This window comes from Octodon degus, unplaced genomic scaffold, assembly GCF_000260255.1.
Source record: "Octodon degus isolate 3935 unplaced genomic scaffold, OctDeg1.0 scaffold00005, whole genome shotgun sequence".
NCBI lineage: Eukaryota > Metazoa > Chordata > Mammalia > Rodentia > Octodontidae > Octodon > Octodon degus.
The window spans coordinates 10,755,359-10,775,079 of NW_004524581.1; the positions used below are offsets into that span (position 1 = coordinate 10,755,359).

General features: G+C 54.2%; 1 protein-coding gene and 1 long non-coding RNA gene across 3 annotated transcripts in view; one reads left to right on the forward strand and one right to left on the reverse strand.

Moving 5' to 3' along the window:
- The window catches only part of Unc5b (unc-5 netrin receptor B), a 78,359-nt gene extending 68,293 nt beyond the window's left edge, over positions 1-10,066 (forward strand). Inside the window, exons 8-17 of one of the 2 annotated variants that reach the window (XM_023718477.1) lie at positions 9-41; positions 1,896-2,090; positions 2,310-2,699; positions 3,221-3,308; positions 4,187-4,355; positions 4,441-4,674; positions 6,023-6,172; positions 6,640-6,804; positions 7,677-7,858; positions 8,607-10,066. In XM_023718477.1, the coding sequence (XP_023574245.1) occupies positions 9-41; positions 1,896-2,090; positions 2,310-2,699; positions 3,221-3,308; positions 4,187-4,355; positions 4,441-4,674; positions 6,023-6,172; positions 6,640-6,804; positions 7,677-7,858; positions 8,607-8,772 (1,772 nt within the window). In that variant the 3' untranslated portion in view covers positions 8,773-10,066. The remainder of the gene's footprint in view (positions 1-8; positions 42-1,895; positions 2,091-2,309; positions 2,700-3,220; positions 3,309-4,186; positions 4,356-4,440; positions 4,675-6,022; positions 6,173-6,639; positions 6,805-7,676; positions 7,859-8,606) is intronic. The other variant, XM_023718485.1, reaches the window with a different exon arrangement.
- On the reverse strand, positions 9,994-10,521 carry LOC111817471. Its single transcript, XR_002821663.1, has 3 exons — positions 10,511-10,521; positions 10,404-10,410; positions 9,994-10,076 (listed from the first exon to the last, which is right to left on the reverse strand). It is a non-coding gene; the product is annotated as an uncharacterized LOC111817471 (long non-coding RNA).
- Between the last annotated feature and the right edge of the window lie 9,200 nt (positions 10,522-19,721).

Sequence of the window (19,721 nt, forward strand, 5' to 3'; positions counted from 1 at the left end):
CTTAACAGATAAGAGAACTCTAAGCGACCCCAAAAGCCACCGTAAGTCCCCTTTCATCACTGTCTTTCCTTTGGGCTCCCTGGTTCTCCTTGGCTGGCTTTTCTTGGGTGTGAGGAGCAGAGCAGGAAGAACTGATGGTGTGCCAACACCAGGTGGCACTAAGGATCTCTTCCCTCCACCGTGGACAGATAGAAAGGGCTGAGGACCCTCTCGAGAACTTTCTGTTACAGAATGGGAAACTGAGTCTCAGTTGTTGTTTTTTTTTTTTTTTTTTTTGCGCGGGGGGGTGTGTTGGCAGAACCGGGTATTGAACTCAGGCCCTTGCTCTTGCCAGGGAAGCGCTTATTCCACTCAGCCATCTCCCTGGCCCGAAACTGAATCCCAGAACGGACTCATCCAACAGCCCAGCCAGGAAGTGACAGAGCCAGGCTTTGGGCCTAGATATTCTTGTGGCCAAGGCTGGTGCTTTACCCTATGCCTTGGCCTTCCTCTCTAGCCCAGGGCCAGGGTAGCAGCACATGTACACCCCCACCCCGTGCCCCACACCACACCTCAGTGGCTCAGCTCTGCCTCCTGAGCCATCTGTAGGCCGCTGCCCTTCGTCAGCTCCCAAGGGGGGCCTTGTCCTCAGCCCCAAAGGGCTGCTGCCATTGCAGTAATACCAGAGCAATAAAGCCTCTTCGGCAGATTGGCCTGTGGTAATTAAACCACAATTTCCAAATAATTCTGGAATCGTAAAATCAGCAGTGAGGCCCTCAGCCCAGCTCACTGGGGGACCAGGCTGGTGGCTGATTAGAGAGCATTAATTACCAAGCAAGTGGCCCCCAGTGTGAGCAGGGACATTAAGATGCAGAGCAAAGCTGGAAGGGCCATTGCCCTGCAAGGCCAGGAGCCTAGAGAGAGGTGGGAGCCCAGGCCTGAGGGGGCTCCTCTGAGGGGAGCCCTAGAATGAGGGGAATGGGCAGGTTCAAGAGATGCCCAGACATTCAGAGTAGACAGCTGTGGCCTGTGTGCTGGAGGGCTCAGGCTGACCCCAGGGCTTGGAGGACACAGGCAGGGAAAGCAGGCCTGTCTTCTGAGAGCTCCTAAGGGCTGGAAGCGCCCATCTTGGTAGCCACCATCTTGGCTCTGCCTGAGCCTACCAGTGTGCTAGCTGCCAGCCATATGTAGCTACTTAAACTCATGTTTACCTTAATTCAAGTTAAATCAATTTTAAAATCCAGCTCTTCAGTTGTACCAGCCACTTGAATCTGGAGGCTGCACATGGGATTGTACAGATACAACAAACAGTTCGGCCGTCAGAAAGTTCCTTTCTTTGGCCTTGCTACCGCCTGGTTGGCCACAAGTAATTATGTTGAGCTACAGCCTGCTGTGGGGGAGGGAAGCCCAGCCGGCAGGTGCCAGCCCTGTCCTTCTCCCTCGCTCGCTGTCACTGCCTTGCCATCCCATTTCTGCATCTCGCTCCACCCCATCCCCATCTCCACAGGATGGGAAGAGCTTGGGTGGTTACAAAGATTTATGGGAGCTAGAGCCCTTGGTCCCGTAAAAGTGGCTGCAGGCAGGGCATGAAATCCTATAGTTTCAATCTCAGCTGCAGTAAGATAGATTGTACAGCCCCCAGTGTCTGAGTTCATTCATAGTGTGGACATGTTTGATCTTTTGCCTCACTACTACCCTGGGAGGGTTGGTGGGCAGCACAGTGATATTTTGAGACCGTTTTTCTAATGAGGGACTGACTCCGCAAGGTCCGGGCTTGCCTGAGGTCACCACCCTGTCGCTGCAGGGCTCCGACCCCAGGGTAGTGCCAGTCTGCCCCAAGCCCTGGCCCTCCCCAGGACCTCAGCCTTCACTGGCTGTCTCGGCCCTCTGGCTCATGTGTCTTCCTTTCCCTGCAGTCCTGGAAGCCTCAGGTGACGTGGCGCTGTATGCAGGCCTCGTGGTGGCCATCTTCGTGGTCGTGGCTATCCTCATGGCAGTGGGCGTGGTGGTGTATCGCCGCAACTGTCGTGACTTTGACACCGACATCACCGACTCCTCTGCTGCCCTCACTGGCGGCTTCCACCCAGTCAACTTTAAGACCACGAGGCCCGGTAAGGCCCTGAGGATGCCTGAAGCAGCAGGTTGGTCGGGACCCCTGGCGGGCGCAGCTGGGACTTCTCACTCTTTCCCAGAGTTTGTTCCCAGCTTGCAGTAGCAGGTGGCAGTGGAACCTTCACACCTAGACATTGGAGTGGGACAGGAGGGTCCCACAGGAGCAAAGGGACTGGCCAGCATGGCTGGGTAGAGCGTGACTGGCACTCCTCCTACAGGCAACCCGCAGCTGCTGCACCCCTCCGTGCCTCCCGACCTGACGGCCAGCGCTGGCGTCTACCGAGGGCCTGTGTATGCCCTGCAGGACTCGGCTGACAAGATTCCTATGACCAACTCTCCCTTGCTGGACCCCCTGCCTGGCCTCAAGATCAAGGTCTACAGCTCCAGCACCACCGATCCCAGGCCAGGCTTGCCCGATGGAGCCGACCTCCTGGGTGTCCTGCCACCTGGCACTTACCCTGGCGATCTCTCCCGGGACAGCCACTTCCTACATCTGCGCAGAGCCAGCCTTGGGTCCCAGCAGCTCCTGGGCCTGCCCCGAGAGCCTGGCAGCAGTGTCAGTGGCACCTTTGGTTGCCTGGGTGGGAGACTGAGCATCCCTGGCACAGGTACGCCTCTTGCCTCTCCCCCTAGCCCAGCACATCCTTGATAGGCCGACACCACCCCAGCAGAAGCAGGACTGCCCATCCCGTTGCGCCGATGGGCAGAGCAACAAGGGACCATAAGATAGAGCAGGCTGGTTAAAGACCTGCATGTGTCTTCTGGAACAAGGGAACTATGGGTCAGCCACATTCCAGACCTCATCCTATCTGTTCCTTAGGCAAGAGTAGCCCTACATAATCTGTCCTACATTCTTACACAGCACTGTTCTAGGTTCTAGGGGCAAGAAGGGCAGGGCCGCCCTTCTCAGTTTACAAGCCCAGCACTTGACAGTGTTCCGGAGTCTTGCCCTGAGCTGGGCATGCGGCTGGGACTGAGACCCTCTCTCTCCCCTCCTGGCTGGAGACCACCCAGGACTCAGATGTCATCTGTCCCTGCCCCGAGCCATGCCAGTTCCCATCCCTGTTGCCCTAAGCACCAGCCCCACACTTCTTTCAGCCCTCACAGGCTGACCGCCCTTTCCCCCCAGGGGTCAGCCTACTGGTGCCGAATGGAGCCATTCCCCAGGGCAAGTTCTATGAGATGTACCTGCTCATCAATAAAGCCGAAAGCACCCTGTGAGTAAAGACCCCCTTCCCTGGCCCAGCTTGGCCTCCTTTGTGCCCCCCTATAATGCCTGTTAGGGTTCCTCTAGGACAGCCTTGGTCTCACCATGTCCACATTTAAAGCATGCAAAACCTATACCCTAAGTCATACAGCTGGGTGGCAGTCGACAAACAGGCTACAAGCAGCACAAGGAGCTGATACCCCCACTATGTAAAAAGCTTTTATAAACTTAAAAAAGTTGAACACCTCAGTACAAAAATAGACACGAGGGGCCAGGGAGATTGCTCAGTGGAATAAGTGCTTCCCCGGCAAGCACAAGGGTCTGAGTTCAATCCCCGTTCTACCAAAAAAAAAAAAAAAAAAAAAAATAGACACAAGATGTGCACAAGTGATTCGTGCACTTTCTCTTACACAAGCACACACACAGTGACCAAAAATTTCTTAGGAAACATTCCACCTAATTTGCAGTCAAAGAAAGCAGCCAGGAGATATTGGGAGGTTTTTATTTTGTTTGCTTAAGGATTTGCAAGGATTAGTTTTCCGAATGATTCCCTCTTGCTGCCAAAAGCCTGGGCACCTGGCCCTTCCTGGTATGCTGGGGTTGGTACCAGCTCTCTGGAGGGCAGTCTAGCAGTGCCTCTGGACTGACACAAAAGTGCAGGACTTTTATAGCTGAACCCAGAGATTCGGCTGTGAGAATATTATGCCGTCAAAGCAAAAGTCTGGGGACAATGACAAGGTTTATCCACTTCTTCTGCCCCGACACCATTCCTGTCGACCTCTGTTCTCACACAGGCCATAGGCAGAGCTGGGGCCAGCTGGAATATGTGCTCTCACTGAGTTCTCTGGGTCTCCCCTCACTGCCCCCCACCCTGTGCCTTGCCTCCAGCCCACTTTCAGAAGGGACCCAGACAGTGCTGAGCCCCTCGGTGACCTGCGGGCCCACAGGCCTGCTGCTGTGCCGCCCGGTCATCCTCACTGTGCCCCACTGTGCCGAAGTCAGTGCCGGTGACTGGATCTTCCAGCTCAAGACCCAGGCCCACCAGGGCCACTGGGAGGTGAGGAGCAGAGCCGGGAGGTGAGGTGCAGCCCCTGCTCCTCCTGGCACAGCCTGGGAGGCTGACTGTCTCCCCTGCCCCGCAGGAGGTGGTGACGCTGGACGAGGAGACTCTGAACACACCCTGCTACTGCCAGCTGGAAGCCAGGTCCTGCCATATTCTATTGGACCAACTGGGCACCTACGTGTTCACGGGCGAGTCCTACTCCCACTCAGCTGTCAAGCGGCTCCAGCTGGCCATCTTCGCACCTGCGCTCTGTACCTCGCTGGAGTACAGCCTCAGGGTCTATTGCCTGGAGGACACACCTCTGGCACTGAAGGTGGGTGCCCCACCTGGCACGCTACAGCTGTACCACCCCCAGCCAGTCAGCTGTAGGGTCCCTTCTGGCCTTCCCTCCCCTTCCCTGGTGCCTGGGAGCCCAAGGGCTTCCTCCATCCCCTCCATATGGAAATGGCATGGAACCCTTAGGACAGAGGCTGTGGTTCCTGCCACACCAGGCTTCAGGCCTGAGGTAGAAACAGAGAGGGATAGCTGTTGGGGCCACTCCTGAGAGTCTTCAGAGGGCTCAGGAAGCACCGGAGGATGGCCTGAGGCGGCTGGCCATGGCCATGAGCCCTAGGAGGCAAGTAGGGGCTCAAGGCAGTGGGGAGGGAAGGGCATTTCGGGTAGACAGAGCAGCTGCTGCCAAGACGGGGTGCGCAAAGGCCCAGGACTCATCTTTCCGGGAGCCTTGGAACTGGTCCAGTGGCAAAAGGTAGACCCAGAAGATACCAGTTGACAGGTGCTTTATAGAGGGCCTCTGTGGCTGCACTGGGGCAGGTGGACGAGAGGCAGGGGCCAGCTGGGAGGCGGGCTGGGCCCTGGGCAGCAGGCAGGGACTGTGGCCAGGGGAGGGGCCTGAACTGTATTTAGTGGGTAGAATGGACAGACTAGGGCTGGTGGGATGTGTCGGGGCTCACAGCCAGGCTATGGTGGATAAACAAGAATGGAGGGGAATGCCCCTAAGTGAGGGAGAGACCGTGGTGGGCATGGAGTCTCTGGGGCAGGAAAGGAGAGAAGGGGAGGGGAATGGTGAGATGGCCCTGTGCATGTACCACACACCAGCCACACCTACATGAGGGCTTTTAGTGCAGAGGTCCTGCCTCCTCCCACCCTAGCCTCAGTCCCTCTTGGTCCTCATCTCCCAGTTCCACATGACTTCATGGTGTAGAAGGGTCCTGGAGGAGAAGGAATGTCTCCTGCTGAGGTTCCTTGGTCTGAAATTGCAGGAGCCCATCTTTCTGTTCCTCCATCCACACTTATCTGTCCATTATCTACCCAGGCATTTCTCTTTCCTTTCAAATATCCTTCTATTCATAGAGCCATCACTCCTTTGTATGTCCTTGTGCCTGTGCTTCTATCTGTGTGGTTATCCACTCACCTGTCCATTCACACACCCCAAACGTTCATCTAGAAAGCCATTCATGTGATCCACAGTCTTTGGGGTTCGTTCATCTGCTTTTCTGCTCACCCGCTAACCTGTCCACACATCCATTCATCTAAAGTGCCTGCTAAAAGGGTCAGGTCGATTCTGTGTTCAGGTGGCCTCTTTCCCCTCACCCCAACTTCAGCAGAAAGGGGCGCTCGGCCAAGTGTGACAGGCTCTCCTCCCTGCTGCCGGTCCACAGGAGGTGCTGGAGCTGGAGCGGATGCTGGGTGGCTACCTGGTGGAGGAGCCCAAGCCCCTGCTGTTCAAGGACAGCTACCACAACCTGCGCCTGTCCCTGCATGACATCCCCCACGCTCACTGGCGGAGCAAGTTGCTGGCCAAGTACCAGGTAAGGGCTGAGCCAGGGAGCAGAGGGACCTCTGCCACCATCGGGCCAGGTCCCTGCCTCTGCTGAGCTGAGTCCCTGTTGCTGTGTTGCCGTCACTGTCTCCCTCTGGTGCCCATCCCCCAGCCATCCTCAGACACATCCCCGAGTTCTACCAGAGCCACATTCACTGCTGCCCCTGTCACACTCCTTGTCTCCTGTGCCTATGGGCCTCAAAGACCTCTCCGCATGAGTGTGCATGCCTGCCTGACTAGCTGTGCTCATCTCTGGTGCCCACATCCTGTGCCACCCTGCCATGTGTGACATCATGAAGTCCCCAAGGCATCCAGCCCAGTCACACATACAGCAGACACACTTGATCTTCAGTGCCTTCCCCTCTTCCCACCTCGAACCAAGGGCCTGGCCTACCCGCAAGGCCCCTGCCTGCCCCAGGACTGGCCTCACCTGCAGCCCTGACTGCCCTCCCACAGGAAATCCCTTTCTGTCACATTTGGAGCAGCAGCCAGAAGGCCCTGCACTGCACCTTCTCCCTGGAGCGGCACAGCCTGGCCTCCTCTGAGCTCACCTGTAAGATCTGCGTGCGGCAGGTGGAGGGGGAAGGCCAGATATTCCAGCTGCACACCACGCTGGCTGAGGTGAGGCCTGTGACACCGTGAGACTGAGGCCACAGAGTGCAGACCTTGTGATTCCCTCCATCTGGGCAGAAATGCTGTCCTCTTTATAGACATCACTCCAGTGCGGGGTGGGACTCGGTCAGTTTTGGTCAGCAGCCATCATTTCCAGAGTGGTGGACAAATGCGTGGCGTGCATTGGGTGATGTATGTTATTTCTGACCACCAAGGAGAAGCTGTCTTGATCCCACCTGCAGGATGACACAGGTGTTTGGGAGGACAGGTCTCTGCACAAGGTCATAAGAGTAGCAAGACTGGCTTTGAACCCAGGTCAGGGGTTCTAAGCCATGGCTCTCCACCCCTATAAATCCAAACTGATGTGTAAAAGCTCCAGGTTACCCAAGATAACGATGACAGATCTTTCTTTTGGTGCAATATAAAAAGCACTGACACCAGGCATGGTGGCACATGCCTGTAATCCAGCAGTCAGGAGGCTGAGGCAAGACGATCTCTGTGAAGTCAGGGCCAGCCTGGGCTACTTAGACCCTGAGCGCTGAGCATAGGTCTGGACCCAGCTACACTGCTCATTTGCCATGTGGTCTTGGGAAGTTCCCTCCCCTTTCTCAGCTACATTTTCCCCATGTGTGACAGTGGGTCTGTGTGAACTGTCTAAACTATGGCTAGGGCTCCTGGGGCCCTTGACCATGCTTAGGCTGCTTTGGAATTTGCCTGGGTAGTGCATTAGCGCATTGCAGCCCTCTTCCCTCGCCCAGGAAGCTGGAGTCTCCCAGAAGAGGCGGGCATAACTCAAGCCCAGGGCACCTGCAGGCCCAGTAGGGAGGCTGGAGGGGCTGACGCCTGTGCATGACTTTCTCACTCTGACCCCGCCCTTCCAGACGCCTGCCAGCTCCCTGGATGCCCTCTGCTCTGCCCCTGGCAGTGCTGTCACCACCCAGCTGGGCCCCTATGCCTTCAAGATCCCGGTGTCCATCCGCCAGAAGATATGCAACAGCCTCGATGCCCCCAACTCGCGGGGCAATGACTGGAGGCTGTTGGCGCAGAAGCTGTCCATGGACCGGTGAGTGTCCCGGCCCTCGGCCACCCTCCCCACTGCACACTCCAGGTCACGCAGACGTCCCCAGTCCAGGGCTTCCAGTTTGCACTGAGGAGCACCAGGCTCAGAGCACCGGCTGACAAGGGGGCAGGTTGTGACCACCACGCGCTCTCCCATGATATGGAGAAGTGCTTACTGCCCATCTCCTGGGGTGGGCAGAGAATCAGGTGCAGCCTGGACACCAGCTTGGTGTGGCCACTGTGCACCCAAGATGCTTGCGGAGTGGCTGTACCTTGGTGCAGCAGTATCTGCAGAACTACAAATGCTCAGCACGTAGGATGGTGGTGATGACACCGTACTTACTGAAAAAAACGTGCCATCAGCCTGCCTGGAGCAGATGCTATGAATAGGACATCTTCCTGGACATGAGGGGGACTTGCAGAGCTGGCTAGGGCTCTGTTCCTGCTGTCACGGGAGTTCATGCAGCAGAACTGGGAAGGAATAGAGGTGGGTGGAAGAGAACAGTGGTGGCTGCGCTTGGACAGTCCCTCCTGTTGTCTGCTGAGGTCTGGGTCTGGTCCTGCAGTGCTAGGAGGCGGCTCACTTCATTCTGATGTTAGGGATGTGGCCGAGGCTCAGGGTCACCCACCCACCCATGCCAGAGTTGCTGGCATTCGGACCCAGAACTGCAGGACTGCAGAGCCCACAGCCTTCCCTCCTGTGGGCTGGGGAGGCGCTGAGCGCTCCCCAATGCCCTCCTTCCCTCTGCCAGGTACCTGAATTACTTTGCCACCAAAGCGAGCCCCACAGGCGTGATCCTGGACCTCTGGGAAGCTCTGCAACAGGATGACGGAGACCTCAACAGCCTGGCGAGTGCCTTGGAGGAGATGGGCAAGAGTGAGATGCTGGTGGCCGTGGCCACCGACGGGGACTGCTGAGCGCCCAGAGCGCGGGCTGGTGGGACAGGCAGGTGGCAGAGTGGGGAGACCTGGGGCAGCCCCTAGTTGGGACATCCAGCCTCAGCTGCCCCCCAGCTTACAGCTGGAATTGTTCTCTCCACCTCCTCCTGCTCCCCACCAGAACCCCAGACCACGACCAGCCTTAGAAAATCCATGTGCTCTATTTGAGTCCCGGAGATCCTCATCCCCTGCCGTCTGTCCTAGGTAGCAGCCTATGTGACAGCAGCAGTTAAGGACTGAGGTGGCCCTCCCTCCATGCCTCCTGCCTTCGCCTTGCAACTTCTGGGTCCCCCTGGTTTCATTCTGTTCTCACTTTCTCTCACTCAGCTGTTGGTTTCTCCCTCCCTCACCTGGCCCCTAGCGCTCTCACACCCTTTCCCTCACGGAACAGTAGAGTACAATTCAGAAAACTGCTTTCTCCTGTCTAAAGTGAAAAGGAAAAGAGAGGCAAGAAAAAGCTTCAGACACTAGCGAGGCTCAGAGAAGAAGAAAAACACCAAAGCCACAAGGGAAAAGAAAAACCCAGTTTCTTAGGAAACGCAAATGATTTATTATCCAGATATTTGGATAAGTCCTTTTTAAGAAAAAAAAAAATGAAAATGAAAAAAAAAAAAAAAGAACTTTTTTCCTATGTGTGGGTGAGAGTCGGTGTGCTCAGGTTCTGGCCAGGAGTGCTTGTGTGTGTGCCTGCCTCCGCCAGGAGTATGTGCGTGCGCATGCACATGTGTGGTAGGGAAGAAAGACTGAAAAAGGCATGCTCTGGTGAATCCAGCTCAGACTGAATCGGATCAAAGCCTGTTTCCCAGCTATGCAGGGAGCTGATGAGACAGGGTTTGAGCCTTGGCACCAAGCAATCCTCTAAACTCAAACTGTATTCATAAAGTGCAGGACTCCTCAGACCAGGGGAGCCCTTCCCTATCCCAGCCACAGGCAGACATCCCAGGCTTCTCCATGCTCCTGGGAGTCCAGATGAAGAGGCCATGTTGCGAGATGTGTGGGCTCATGGGAGAGAAATTGGGGCGGAACTCGTTTTTCCAGCTCTGACCTGCACCCTCCTCCCTGTGGCCTGGGATATTGAGAAGTGGCCTTTTTGAATGGGCAAGGTAGCCAGAGTGGAGGAGGTGACACAGCCACTATGGATGTTCCGGGGTACCCGAGTGGAGAGGGTCAAGTCCCTATCCCATTTGAGCCAGTGACCATGGCCAGAACCAGCATCAAAGGCCTCAGCAAAGGCCCTTCCATGGCACTCAAGGCTGAGAGGTGCCGGATGCCCAGGCTCTGGCCTCTGAGCAGCCACTGGGACCACCTGGGTAGAGCCTGGTCTTTGAAAGTGTGTCCTGGGCTGGGGAGATAGCTCAGTAGAATAGCGCAAGGTCCTGAGTTCAATCTTCAGTACCACAAAAAAAGGAAAAAAAAGAAAGTGTGTCCTGTCCCAGGCAATGTTCCCAGCCTGTCTTCCTTGCCAGGAGCTTATAGGGTGGGAGCTGGCCAAGGGCAGGTGGCACCCTGCCTAAAGGTTGGTGGGAAGGCTTCCACAAGGGGAGCTGTTGATGGAGGTGGGCATGGAGCTCCAGCTGTGCCACGAAACCGCTGTGTGACCTCCCTCGCACCACTGCCCTCCCTGGGCACTCGCATCTGCGTCCTTTTCATGCCCAAGAGACCCATGGCTGCTGTCAGAGGCCTATTGGGTTCTGACATGGCTTTTTCTGATAGAAACCCTAGGGCTTTGATCCCTGGCACCACATGCTGCGCCAGCCACCAAAACTGGGTGTGGTGGCACATGCCTGTAATCCCAGCACTGGGGAGGTTGAAAACAAGAGGATCACTATGAGTCCAAACTGCATAATGAGACCCTGTACCAAATACATTTTTTAACAAAAGCAAAGGGAACCCTAGTGAGCAGAAGCTGAGGTAGCAGGCAACGCCATGTCCTCCTACTGGGCCCAGGACAGGAGCTCCTAGCAGCTGAGGTCCAACCAGCCATCTCCAAGGGCCCAGAGCCCTGGACATTGGCTGGAGCCTCCTGTTGGGGTCACATTGCCTAGCTTCATGGGAAATGCCTGAAAGCACTTGCCAACTCCACCAACCTCCTGGGGTGCTGCCAAAGGGACCAAGCAAGCAGGCACAGTTTCTATCTCTCACCTCATGTGTGTGTGTGCGTGTGTGTGTGTGCGTGTGTGTGTGTGTGTGTATGCACATGTGTGCTATATCCTTTGGCACATTGGGACCCCCCCAAGTGCACAACTGCCACGCCTGTGTGGCACGTGGCCCCCTCTGTGCCTGCTTTGCCCGCCCTTCGCCCACAGGGTCTGTTTATCTCCTATGTGCCTCTCTGCCTCCTCTTGGGCCCAGCGTTCTGCTTGGGACCCTCCTCATTTCCCGGATGGCCCAGGGCCCCTGTGCCCAGGCAACTGAGCCGGGTCCCCTCACAGGTCCTCCAAGAGGTGACCGGGAGCTTGGGTGCAGGGACTGCTCTGGGGAAAAAGGGCTGGACCCTACCTGGGCCGTGACATGGTTATATGTCCCAGGGGTGCAGTACTGCAGGGAAGGCCCCAATCCCACCTCTGCCCGTTCTGTAAACTACAACCTGTAAATAACGTTTAGCATTCCTATTGTAACAAAATTAATTTTTATGAAATAAATTATATTTCCTAGTCTAATAAAATCCAGGCTGTAGTTCGCCGTCTTCTTGGCTATCTGGTGTTGGAGACAGGGAGTGACTGTCTCTGAACTCCTCGGAGCAGGGGGCAGGGGGCCCCTGCACATATCAAACTCAGCAGCCTCATCTAACAGGAGAGAAAACCAGCCCAGAGAGGCAAATGGGCCTCCCCAGGGTCACAGCAGGTTTAGAGTCTGGGCCTGGTTGTCCCACTGGGGCTGAGGCTGAGGGGGTCAATTCAGAACCCTTCCCTGGGGCAGAAGAATATTGGTCAGGTAGAAAGAGAATGAGGGGGGCTGTTGAGATAGCTCAGTGGTCTAAAGCACTGCTTAGGCAGGCACAGGGGACCAAGGTTCATGCTGCGCCAGCCCCACTCTCAGGGCGGGCTGAGCCGACAAAATTAATTAAAAAGAACAATCATTTATTAAAAAGGGAATGAGGGACACACAGGTTGAGATTGTGTGACTTTGAACCCAGGACTGCCATGCATGGTTGGGCAGGCTGCTCATGAAACAATGCCCTGTCCACCCCACTCTGCTGAGAAGGAAGTGTGGTTCGCACAGAGGTACCATGTATCATAATGCGTGTTTACTCAGGAGTGTCCAGCAGATGGCAGTAATGGATCCTGCTCTAATCAAATCAGTCTGTTGTCATTTTCCCCAGCTGGTGAAAAAGGGCCTTTTTTTTAATTGGCAGGGGCCTCTTCTGCCCTGCACACCTCAGTCTCCAAGGGGAGGAAGTCTGGACCCATGTTTCCCAACGTGCTGTTAAGTAGATCCTGTGGCTCCCGAGCATGGGGTGTAAGCACCCTTTGGCCGGTCATGGAGAGTCACAGCACCTGTCGGGATGTTGAAGGCTCCAGCACTAATGTACGAGCAAACTGTTCTCTTACCACAGGGCCTGTGCACATGCCTGCCTGTGGGATTCTCCCCCTGTTGAGGTTCCAAGTAGGCAGTGTGTGTGTGTGTGTGCGCCCTGCAGGCTGGCTGCCTGGGACCTGGGGTCTGCCAGGACTCATGTGGGTATCCCCAACCAGCGTATGACCTGAGCGACAAGACAGGCAGGGTACAGTTCAGACTGCCCACCCTCTAGGCACCAGGACCTGCAGGCAGCCACCCAGTGAGGGCTCCCCAATGGATGAGTACAGGGGAAAGATTTATAGAGGAGAGGACTACTGTGTGTGTGTGTGTGTGTGTGTGTGTGTGTGTGTGTGTAGGGCAGGTGGGCACATGGCCCAGAGAGGGGTGACAGTGGATCTGGGACAGGTATCTTGCACATAGGCAGCACACTGGGGTCCCCAGGATGTCCTCATGCTGTACCTACCACTGACATAGGCCAGCTCCCTCCTGCCACCTGGCCCTTGGAAGCGTACCTTGAAACAGGTGGGGGTCCAAGGAGTTGTGTTCTGGAAAGTAGGCAACCTGGGTTGCAGCCCTGCTGCTGTAGGAGTCATTGTCTCTACCCAAGCCTCAGTTTCCCCATCTAGAGAGTGGGGTGGTACTTCCTGCCTGCTGTGGTTTGGAAATGGGGGACAGTGTGTAGGCAGGAGTATGACCCTGCTCTGTGTCACAGGCTCAGGCTTGACTAAGTTTGTTTGTTTGTTTGTTTTTTCCTTGTGCTTGCCAGGCAAGCGCTTATTCTACTGAGCCATCTCCCTGGTCCCTCAGGCTTGGCTAAGAACCAGAAGATACAGCAGGGCTGGGTGGATCCCGGACAAGGTACCTGAAGCAGGGGTTAAGGGGCCATAGCTGGCCCTTGTCCCCATCTGGCTGGCGGCAACCTTCAGCTACCATTGTGGCTCAGAAGGGAGCCTGGACAGAGGCCCTAAGAAGAGCAGAGGTCCCCAACTCCAGCCTGGCTCCAGGTCAGAGGGCAAAGTTCCCAAAACTTTTGCCCATTTTAATTAAAAATATAATGCATGGCTACTATTAAAAACATCCAACAGGGCTGAGGAGATGGCTCAGTAGAATAAGTGCTTGCCTGGCAAGCTCAAGAGCCTGAGTTCAATCCCCAGTTCCACCAAAAAATAAATAAATAAATAAAATCTGTGTACTTTGGAAAAGAAAACATCCAACAGAAGCAACAGAACCTGCATGAGGCCATTCTGCCCCCCACCCTGCAGGCCCCTCTGGAAAGTCTGTGCAGACACAAAAACGCTGGTGTTGAAAATATCGTGTCCCATGGATTTGCTCCAGGGATCTCAGCCTCCGAATGAACACACAGGCAGTGTCACTTTGCCAGCAACGGCAGAAATGCATGACACTGATATTCTTGCCCTGTGGGTCGCAGCCCCGACCGAGCCCTCCTGGCAGCCCTCAGTCTCCTGCCCCCTGCTCATGCTAATGTGTCCCAGCATCTTGGGCTCCACTGTGCCCTCCAGGCCCCCCGGGCAGCGCTGAGGCTGGGGCCATAACCTGGGCCTTCCCACCACCCCCTGCTCCTCCTACCCTCACTGAGCCTCCTTCTTCCTCTTCCTCTTCACCCCTGCTCCCCGCAGGCCCTCCTGGAACTGAGTCCCAGCACGGTTTCTCCCACTACACTGCCCTGCATGGAGCCCCAGGGACAAAGGAGCCGAAGTCAAGAGCCCCCAAGCACCCTGGAGAAGGGCAGGTTCCACACTTGGCTCTCTCCCTTGCTGTGCAACAGCAGAACCCAGGGCCTTTGTGCTGAGCTACAGCCCCAGCCCTTTCTTATTTTGAGACAGGTTCTTAGCAACTCACTGAGTCCCTGGGCTTGAATTCCTGATCCTCTTGCTTCAGCCTCCAGAGCACTGGATTACAGGCATGAGGGCCACACAGCACGCTCGGGGCCCACAGTGTAAAGGGCAGACAGACAGATGGGCCAGGGCAGTGGGAACTCAGGGAGGCCTCTGGAGACGGCATCTTCCCCAGCTGCACCACACGGAACATGCACTGTGAAGTTCACACTCACATTCTTTTATGAAGCTTCAAACTGAGAGAAGATGCTGACGTCCATTCAGCAGGAGACAGGCAGATTCAGGCCTGCTGTCTGCAGGGGAACAGCTGAGGGGTGCGGCCCAGGTAAAGGCGTGTGTATGAGCCAGTGTCCTGTCATTGATTCTAGCTCAGTGCCCACCACAGCTGCTTCCCTCCTGGCCCTCCATGGGATGGTGACCAAGCCTGGTCCTCCCTGCAGCCTCTCCTGCCTAACAGAGACAGAGTCCTTGGGTCACAGTTTCCCAGCTGCCCAGAGCAGAGGACCAGTGCCACACTGTGATGACCCAGCCACCCCAGGAGGGTCCCCTGGGCAGAGCCTGTAGCTGAAGACAGCCGGGCTCTTCAGGACCATTCCATGCACTTCTGGGTGGCAGAGGTGGCCTTGGCTGCCATCCAACCCATTCTCACCTAATGCCAGCATTCTCTCCATGGCTTAGACAAGGGCCTTTCTGACCTCTGCTTGAACGCTTTCAGAGACAGGAAACTCACTGCTTCCTAATAATAATGACAGCTGGGGGCCAGGGAAATAGTTCGGAGGTCTAAGTGCCTGCCTGGCAAGCGCAAGGACCTAGGTTTGATCCCCAGTACCTCATGCCGCATAGATTCCAGGCATGCCATGCCATCCACAGAAACTGGGAATGGTGGTACACGCCTGTAACCCCAGCTCTGGGGAGACAGGAAGAGCACTATGAGTCTGAGCTGTGTAGCAAGACCCTGTATCAAATAAATAAACCTTTCTAAAAAGAAACACAGCTGGATTTTGTTTGGTTGTACTGGGAAATGACCTTTACACTGAGTTACATACATCCCCAGTCCATTTACTTATCTATTTATTTGTGTTTTGTTTCATTTTTGAGTCAGAGTCTCGCTATGTAGTTCAAACTGGCCTTAAACTCATTATATATCTCTGGCTGGCCTCAGACTCACAGCCATCTTCCTGCCTCAGTCTCCCAAGTGCTGGGATTACAGGTGTGCCACCCTACATCCCACTTTTATTTTTTATTTTGAAAGAAAGTCTTACTAAATCATTAAATAGCCTGGCCTGGCTGGAACTAGAACTTCCTGCCCTTTAAGAGGCCGAGCCTAACTGGAGGAAGTCGGGTTCCTGGACTGAGCCCTTCCAGAGTATTCTGGGACCCCTGCTCCTTCCTCTGGCCCCCTCCCAGGTGCCAGGATGCCAGCAGCTTTGTCCCACTGCACCTCGCCACAGGCCCAAAGCAGCAGGCCCAAGCGGCCCTGGACTGAAACCTGTGAAATCCCGAGCCAAGCTAAACCTCCCCTCCTTTGAAGTTGCCTGGTGCTTTGCCACAGTAACAGGTCGACAGAAACAGGCCTGGGAGGAAGCAAATAAATGTGGGAAAGAATGAGGAACAAGGTAGGTGCAAAATGCGTGAGTGAACAAAAATTACTATGGGCTGCGAAGAAGCAGTGAGATCCTGTGAGTTTTAAAATAATGTGTAATTAAATTACATGGGAAAAGTGACGCAAAAGTTAGGAGAGGGTAATGGAATTAATATGGGAAAGTGGAGAATTTCCTAATTAATATTAGAATCTAATGGATTGTATGGTGGTAAATATAATATCCAGAAAGCGTTAAACATAGAAAGGTGAGAAATAAATTTCTAAATTCATCAACACCCCTCTCCAGAAAAAAAGCACAAGAAAGAGAAAAATAAATGAACATAAACTAGTTGTGTTAGGAGGTGAAAAATAGTAGAATTAAACTAAATCTATCTGTATGCCAGTCATTACATAAAACATAAATGGATGACACACTCCCAGTACAAGGTAAAAATGGAATGAATTTTTTGAATGGATTTTAAAAATATGTCACCTATAAGAAACACACCTTACAGGAGCTGGGGAGATAGCTCAGTAGAATAAGTGCTTGCCTGGCAAGCACAGGGACCTGAATTCAATCCCCGGTTCCGAAAAAAACCAAAAACAAAAAACCTTACATATAACAATAGCTGGTAAAATGAGAAGAATGTAAAGATACATTTTGGAAAATAAAGCTAGTATATGTAAGTCAAAATTTTAAGGGATGGTGAAATAGCTCAGTGGACTAAACTCCTGCTTAGGCAAGCACAGGGACTAGGGTTTGATCCCCGGCTTCACATGCCAAGCTGGCCCCTGAGACCAGGCGTGGTGATAAATGCCTGTAATCCCAGCACTGGGGAGACTAAACGCAGGCGGATCACTACGAGTCCGAGCTGCTTAGTGAGACCTTGTACCAAATACATGAAAAAACAATCATCATAAAAAAGGCAAAATGTGTGAACTTATCACATGAACAGAATAAGGAAAAGAGACCAAGGGCGCCCGTGACAGGTCTAGCATGGCCTTGGCTCCTGCATTAATAGGTGACCTGTGTTCCTAGAACCTGGGTGGGTGACTCTGATCCGCAAGAGCAGCACAGGTGACCTTGACACAGTCTTGACCTCTTAGATTAGATCATGAAACACCCAGTATATCCTCCTTGTTCTCCTGTGATGCAAGAGGAGCAGCCCAGGAGGCAGGCGTGGTGGTACATGCCTGTAATCCAGCAGTCAGGAGGCTGTGGCAGGAGGATCACTGAAAGTTCAAGGCCAGCCTGGGATAAAAGAGTGAGCTCAAGACCAGCCTGAACTGCATGGCAAGACCCTATCTCAAAAAGACAAAAAAAATAAGATGAGCAGCCCCGTAAAGAAGCCACTTAGGTAGTGGACACTCATCCCAGCGGAGGGCCAGCGGAAGTCAGCATCAGTGAGTGAAGAGCTCTGGCCATTCCAGCCCAAGGCTGCAGACCTCCCGTGGCGCAGACCTTGTGCCCAGTCCCATTCCTGAGGCAGAAGCTGTATCCCTGTTCCCTGCTGCTGCATTCCGAGCTGTAGGACCCGAGCGGAGGGACCTGCTCTGGAACCCCAGGAATGTTCTGTTTCTTAGTCCAGGTGCTGGTGCTGCGAAAGTGTCCACTATGTGATCATTCATACACGCTGCGCTTAGGACTCCCATACTAGTTGACGTGCAGGTTACACCTCCACAGACGACGTGATGCGAGAAAGCAAAAAGAGGCGGCAGAATGCGATGGAGGCTGTGCGTCTGGAAGCTTAAGGGCCCGGGGAGAGATGGCTCAGTAGAATAAGTGCTTGCAAGGGCCTACGTTCAATCCCCGGTTCCGAAAAAAAAAAAAAAGAAAAGAAAGAAAGAAAAGAGAAGCTTAAGAAAGGAAAGGTCCTGATCCTGGAGGCAGCGCTGGGGCTGAGCAGCGAGGTGGACCGTCCTGGGAGAAGGCCTTCCAGAGCAAGCCCATCCAGTGGGCACAAACGGTGACAGTGCACAAACAGTGACAGTGCAGCGCCACGAGGTGGCAGCATCCGCCCACAAACCCTCCCACAGCAGCCTTGCAGTCCTGGCTGGCAGGGACTGGTACCTGGGCCGGAGCTGGAGCCCAGGTGATGCACACGCCTGCCCTGCTGGCTCCGATCGCCTGCCTCCTGCACCAGGGAGAGGAGGGAGCTCGCAGGGCCCTAGTGTGGGAAAGCAGGGCCTGTTTTATGGGATTCCCCTGGTGGCCTCTGGAGGCAGAAAGGTATCACTCGGAACCCTGGCTCTGCAGCCTGCTTACCTGGCAACTCTGAGCTGGCACTTACTTTTTGCCCCTCAACTTTTCATAACCAAAATGGAATTGAACACAGTATCTGCTCCTGGGAACTCAGCGCCATGGTTGTCAACAGAGTACAGGCTCAGGAGACACTTCCTCAAACTGAGCTAAAGTGACAGGGACCTCAGAAGCAGCTCAAAAGCAGTCTGTCTGTCTGTCTGTCTGTCTGTCTGTCTGTCTCTCTCTCTCTCTCTCTCTCTCTCTCCCCCTCTCCCCTTCTGTCCTTCTGGCCTACTCCTGGTCCCTAGGAACTAGACCACCTTCCCTCAAAGCCTGCCATAAGCCCTACCGACGTGATGCCCTTCCTTTTTCCAGAAAAGCCCCTATTCCTGGGCCCTGGGCCAAGGGAGAAACACCACCCAGAGTCCGACGTTGTACACTCAGGAAATATCACAGCTCTTTGTCCACTCTCAGGGCTACATAGTTGTCCACACTTGGTTGAACCTGAGGGTAACAATGGAGAGTTCCCCCTGCACCTTGGAGCTTCATTTCCGAAGGCCGATTAACTAAATCTGTTCCGCTCTCCTCCTGCGGGCCTGTCTTTGTTACAGGAGTGCAAGTGTGAACCTTTCCTTGGGGAGGAAAGGGACTGCCCCTCTCCAGCCCTACAGCTCCTCAGGTCACCTTGCTTAAAGGAATTGATTCTGTTTATGGGGCATCTGCAGCATGGTCACACCCTGTAAATGAAGAAAATGGGTCTTGAGGGGCCAGGGAGAAAGCTCAGCAGTTTAAGTGCCTGCCTGGCAAGCACAAGGACACAGGTTCAAGCCCCTGTACCACATGCTGTGCAGGTGGCCACCAAAAATGGGCATGGTGGCACATACCTGTAATCCCAGCGCTGGGGAAGCTGAGAGCATGAGACCCTATACCAAATAAATAAATCAATCTTTGAAAATGGAGCTTGATGTCCTAGAGCTAACCAGTGCCCAAAACTAGGGCCAGCTGGCTGCTGAGTCCAGTCCTGTCCTCCAGGCCAGGGGACCTCCCCCTGGGTCCCCCTAGCCAGCCTTGACATCCTAACCCATGGTTCCCTGGGGCCAGAGACAGCCTTTGTAGTGATACAGGGGAATGAAACTCCCGACCTGAAAGGTACCTGGGACAAGTTCGTGTTCTCTAAAACTGATGAATGAATTTTAGGAACAAACAGAGGTTAAGAGCAGAATATATTTACTGGGGGAAAGAAAACTCCTGTCCGAGAGAGGGACAGAAGGGGATCTGAGTGGGTTATCCCCAGAAAGCTGTCTCTTCCAGGGATTTTTTAATAGAGTAAAACCATGCAGTGAGGCGGGTCTAAGGTGGTGGAGAACACAAGAACTCGCTTAGGTGGGCATGAGGTGGAACAAAAAAATGTGGTCAAACAATGAGATTACAAGCACCATTGCTCAGGTAAAATTGATGAAGTCCAGGACCAAATGAGAAACAAGTCATGTAGCAAAAGGGTGTGAATAGAACAGGTTCTCTTCCTGTTGGGTGTTGGGTTAGCGACTCTGGCTCTTTCAAGACGATTGACACCTATTTAGGATGTCAATCCCTGCTGCCCATCCCTAGGGAAGTATGCATGCGGCTGCATTTACCTTCTTCTTCTTCTTCTTCTTCTTCTTCTTCTTCTTCTTCTTCTTCTTCTTCTTCTTCTTCTTCTTCTTCTTCTTCTTCTTCTTCTTCTTCTTCT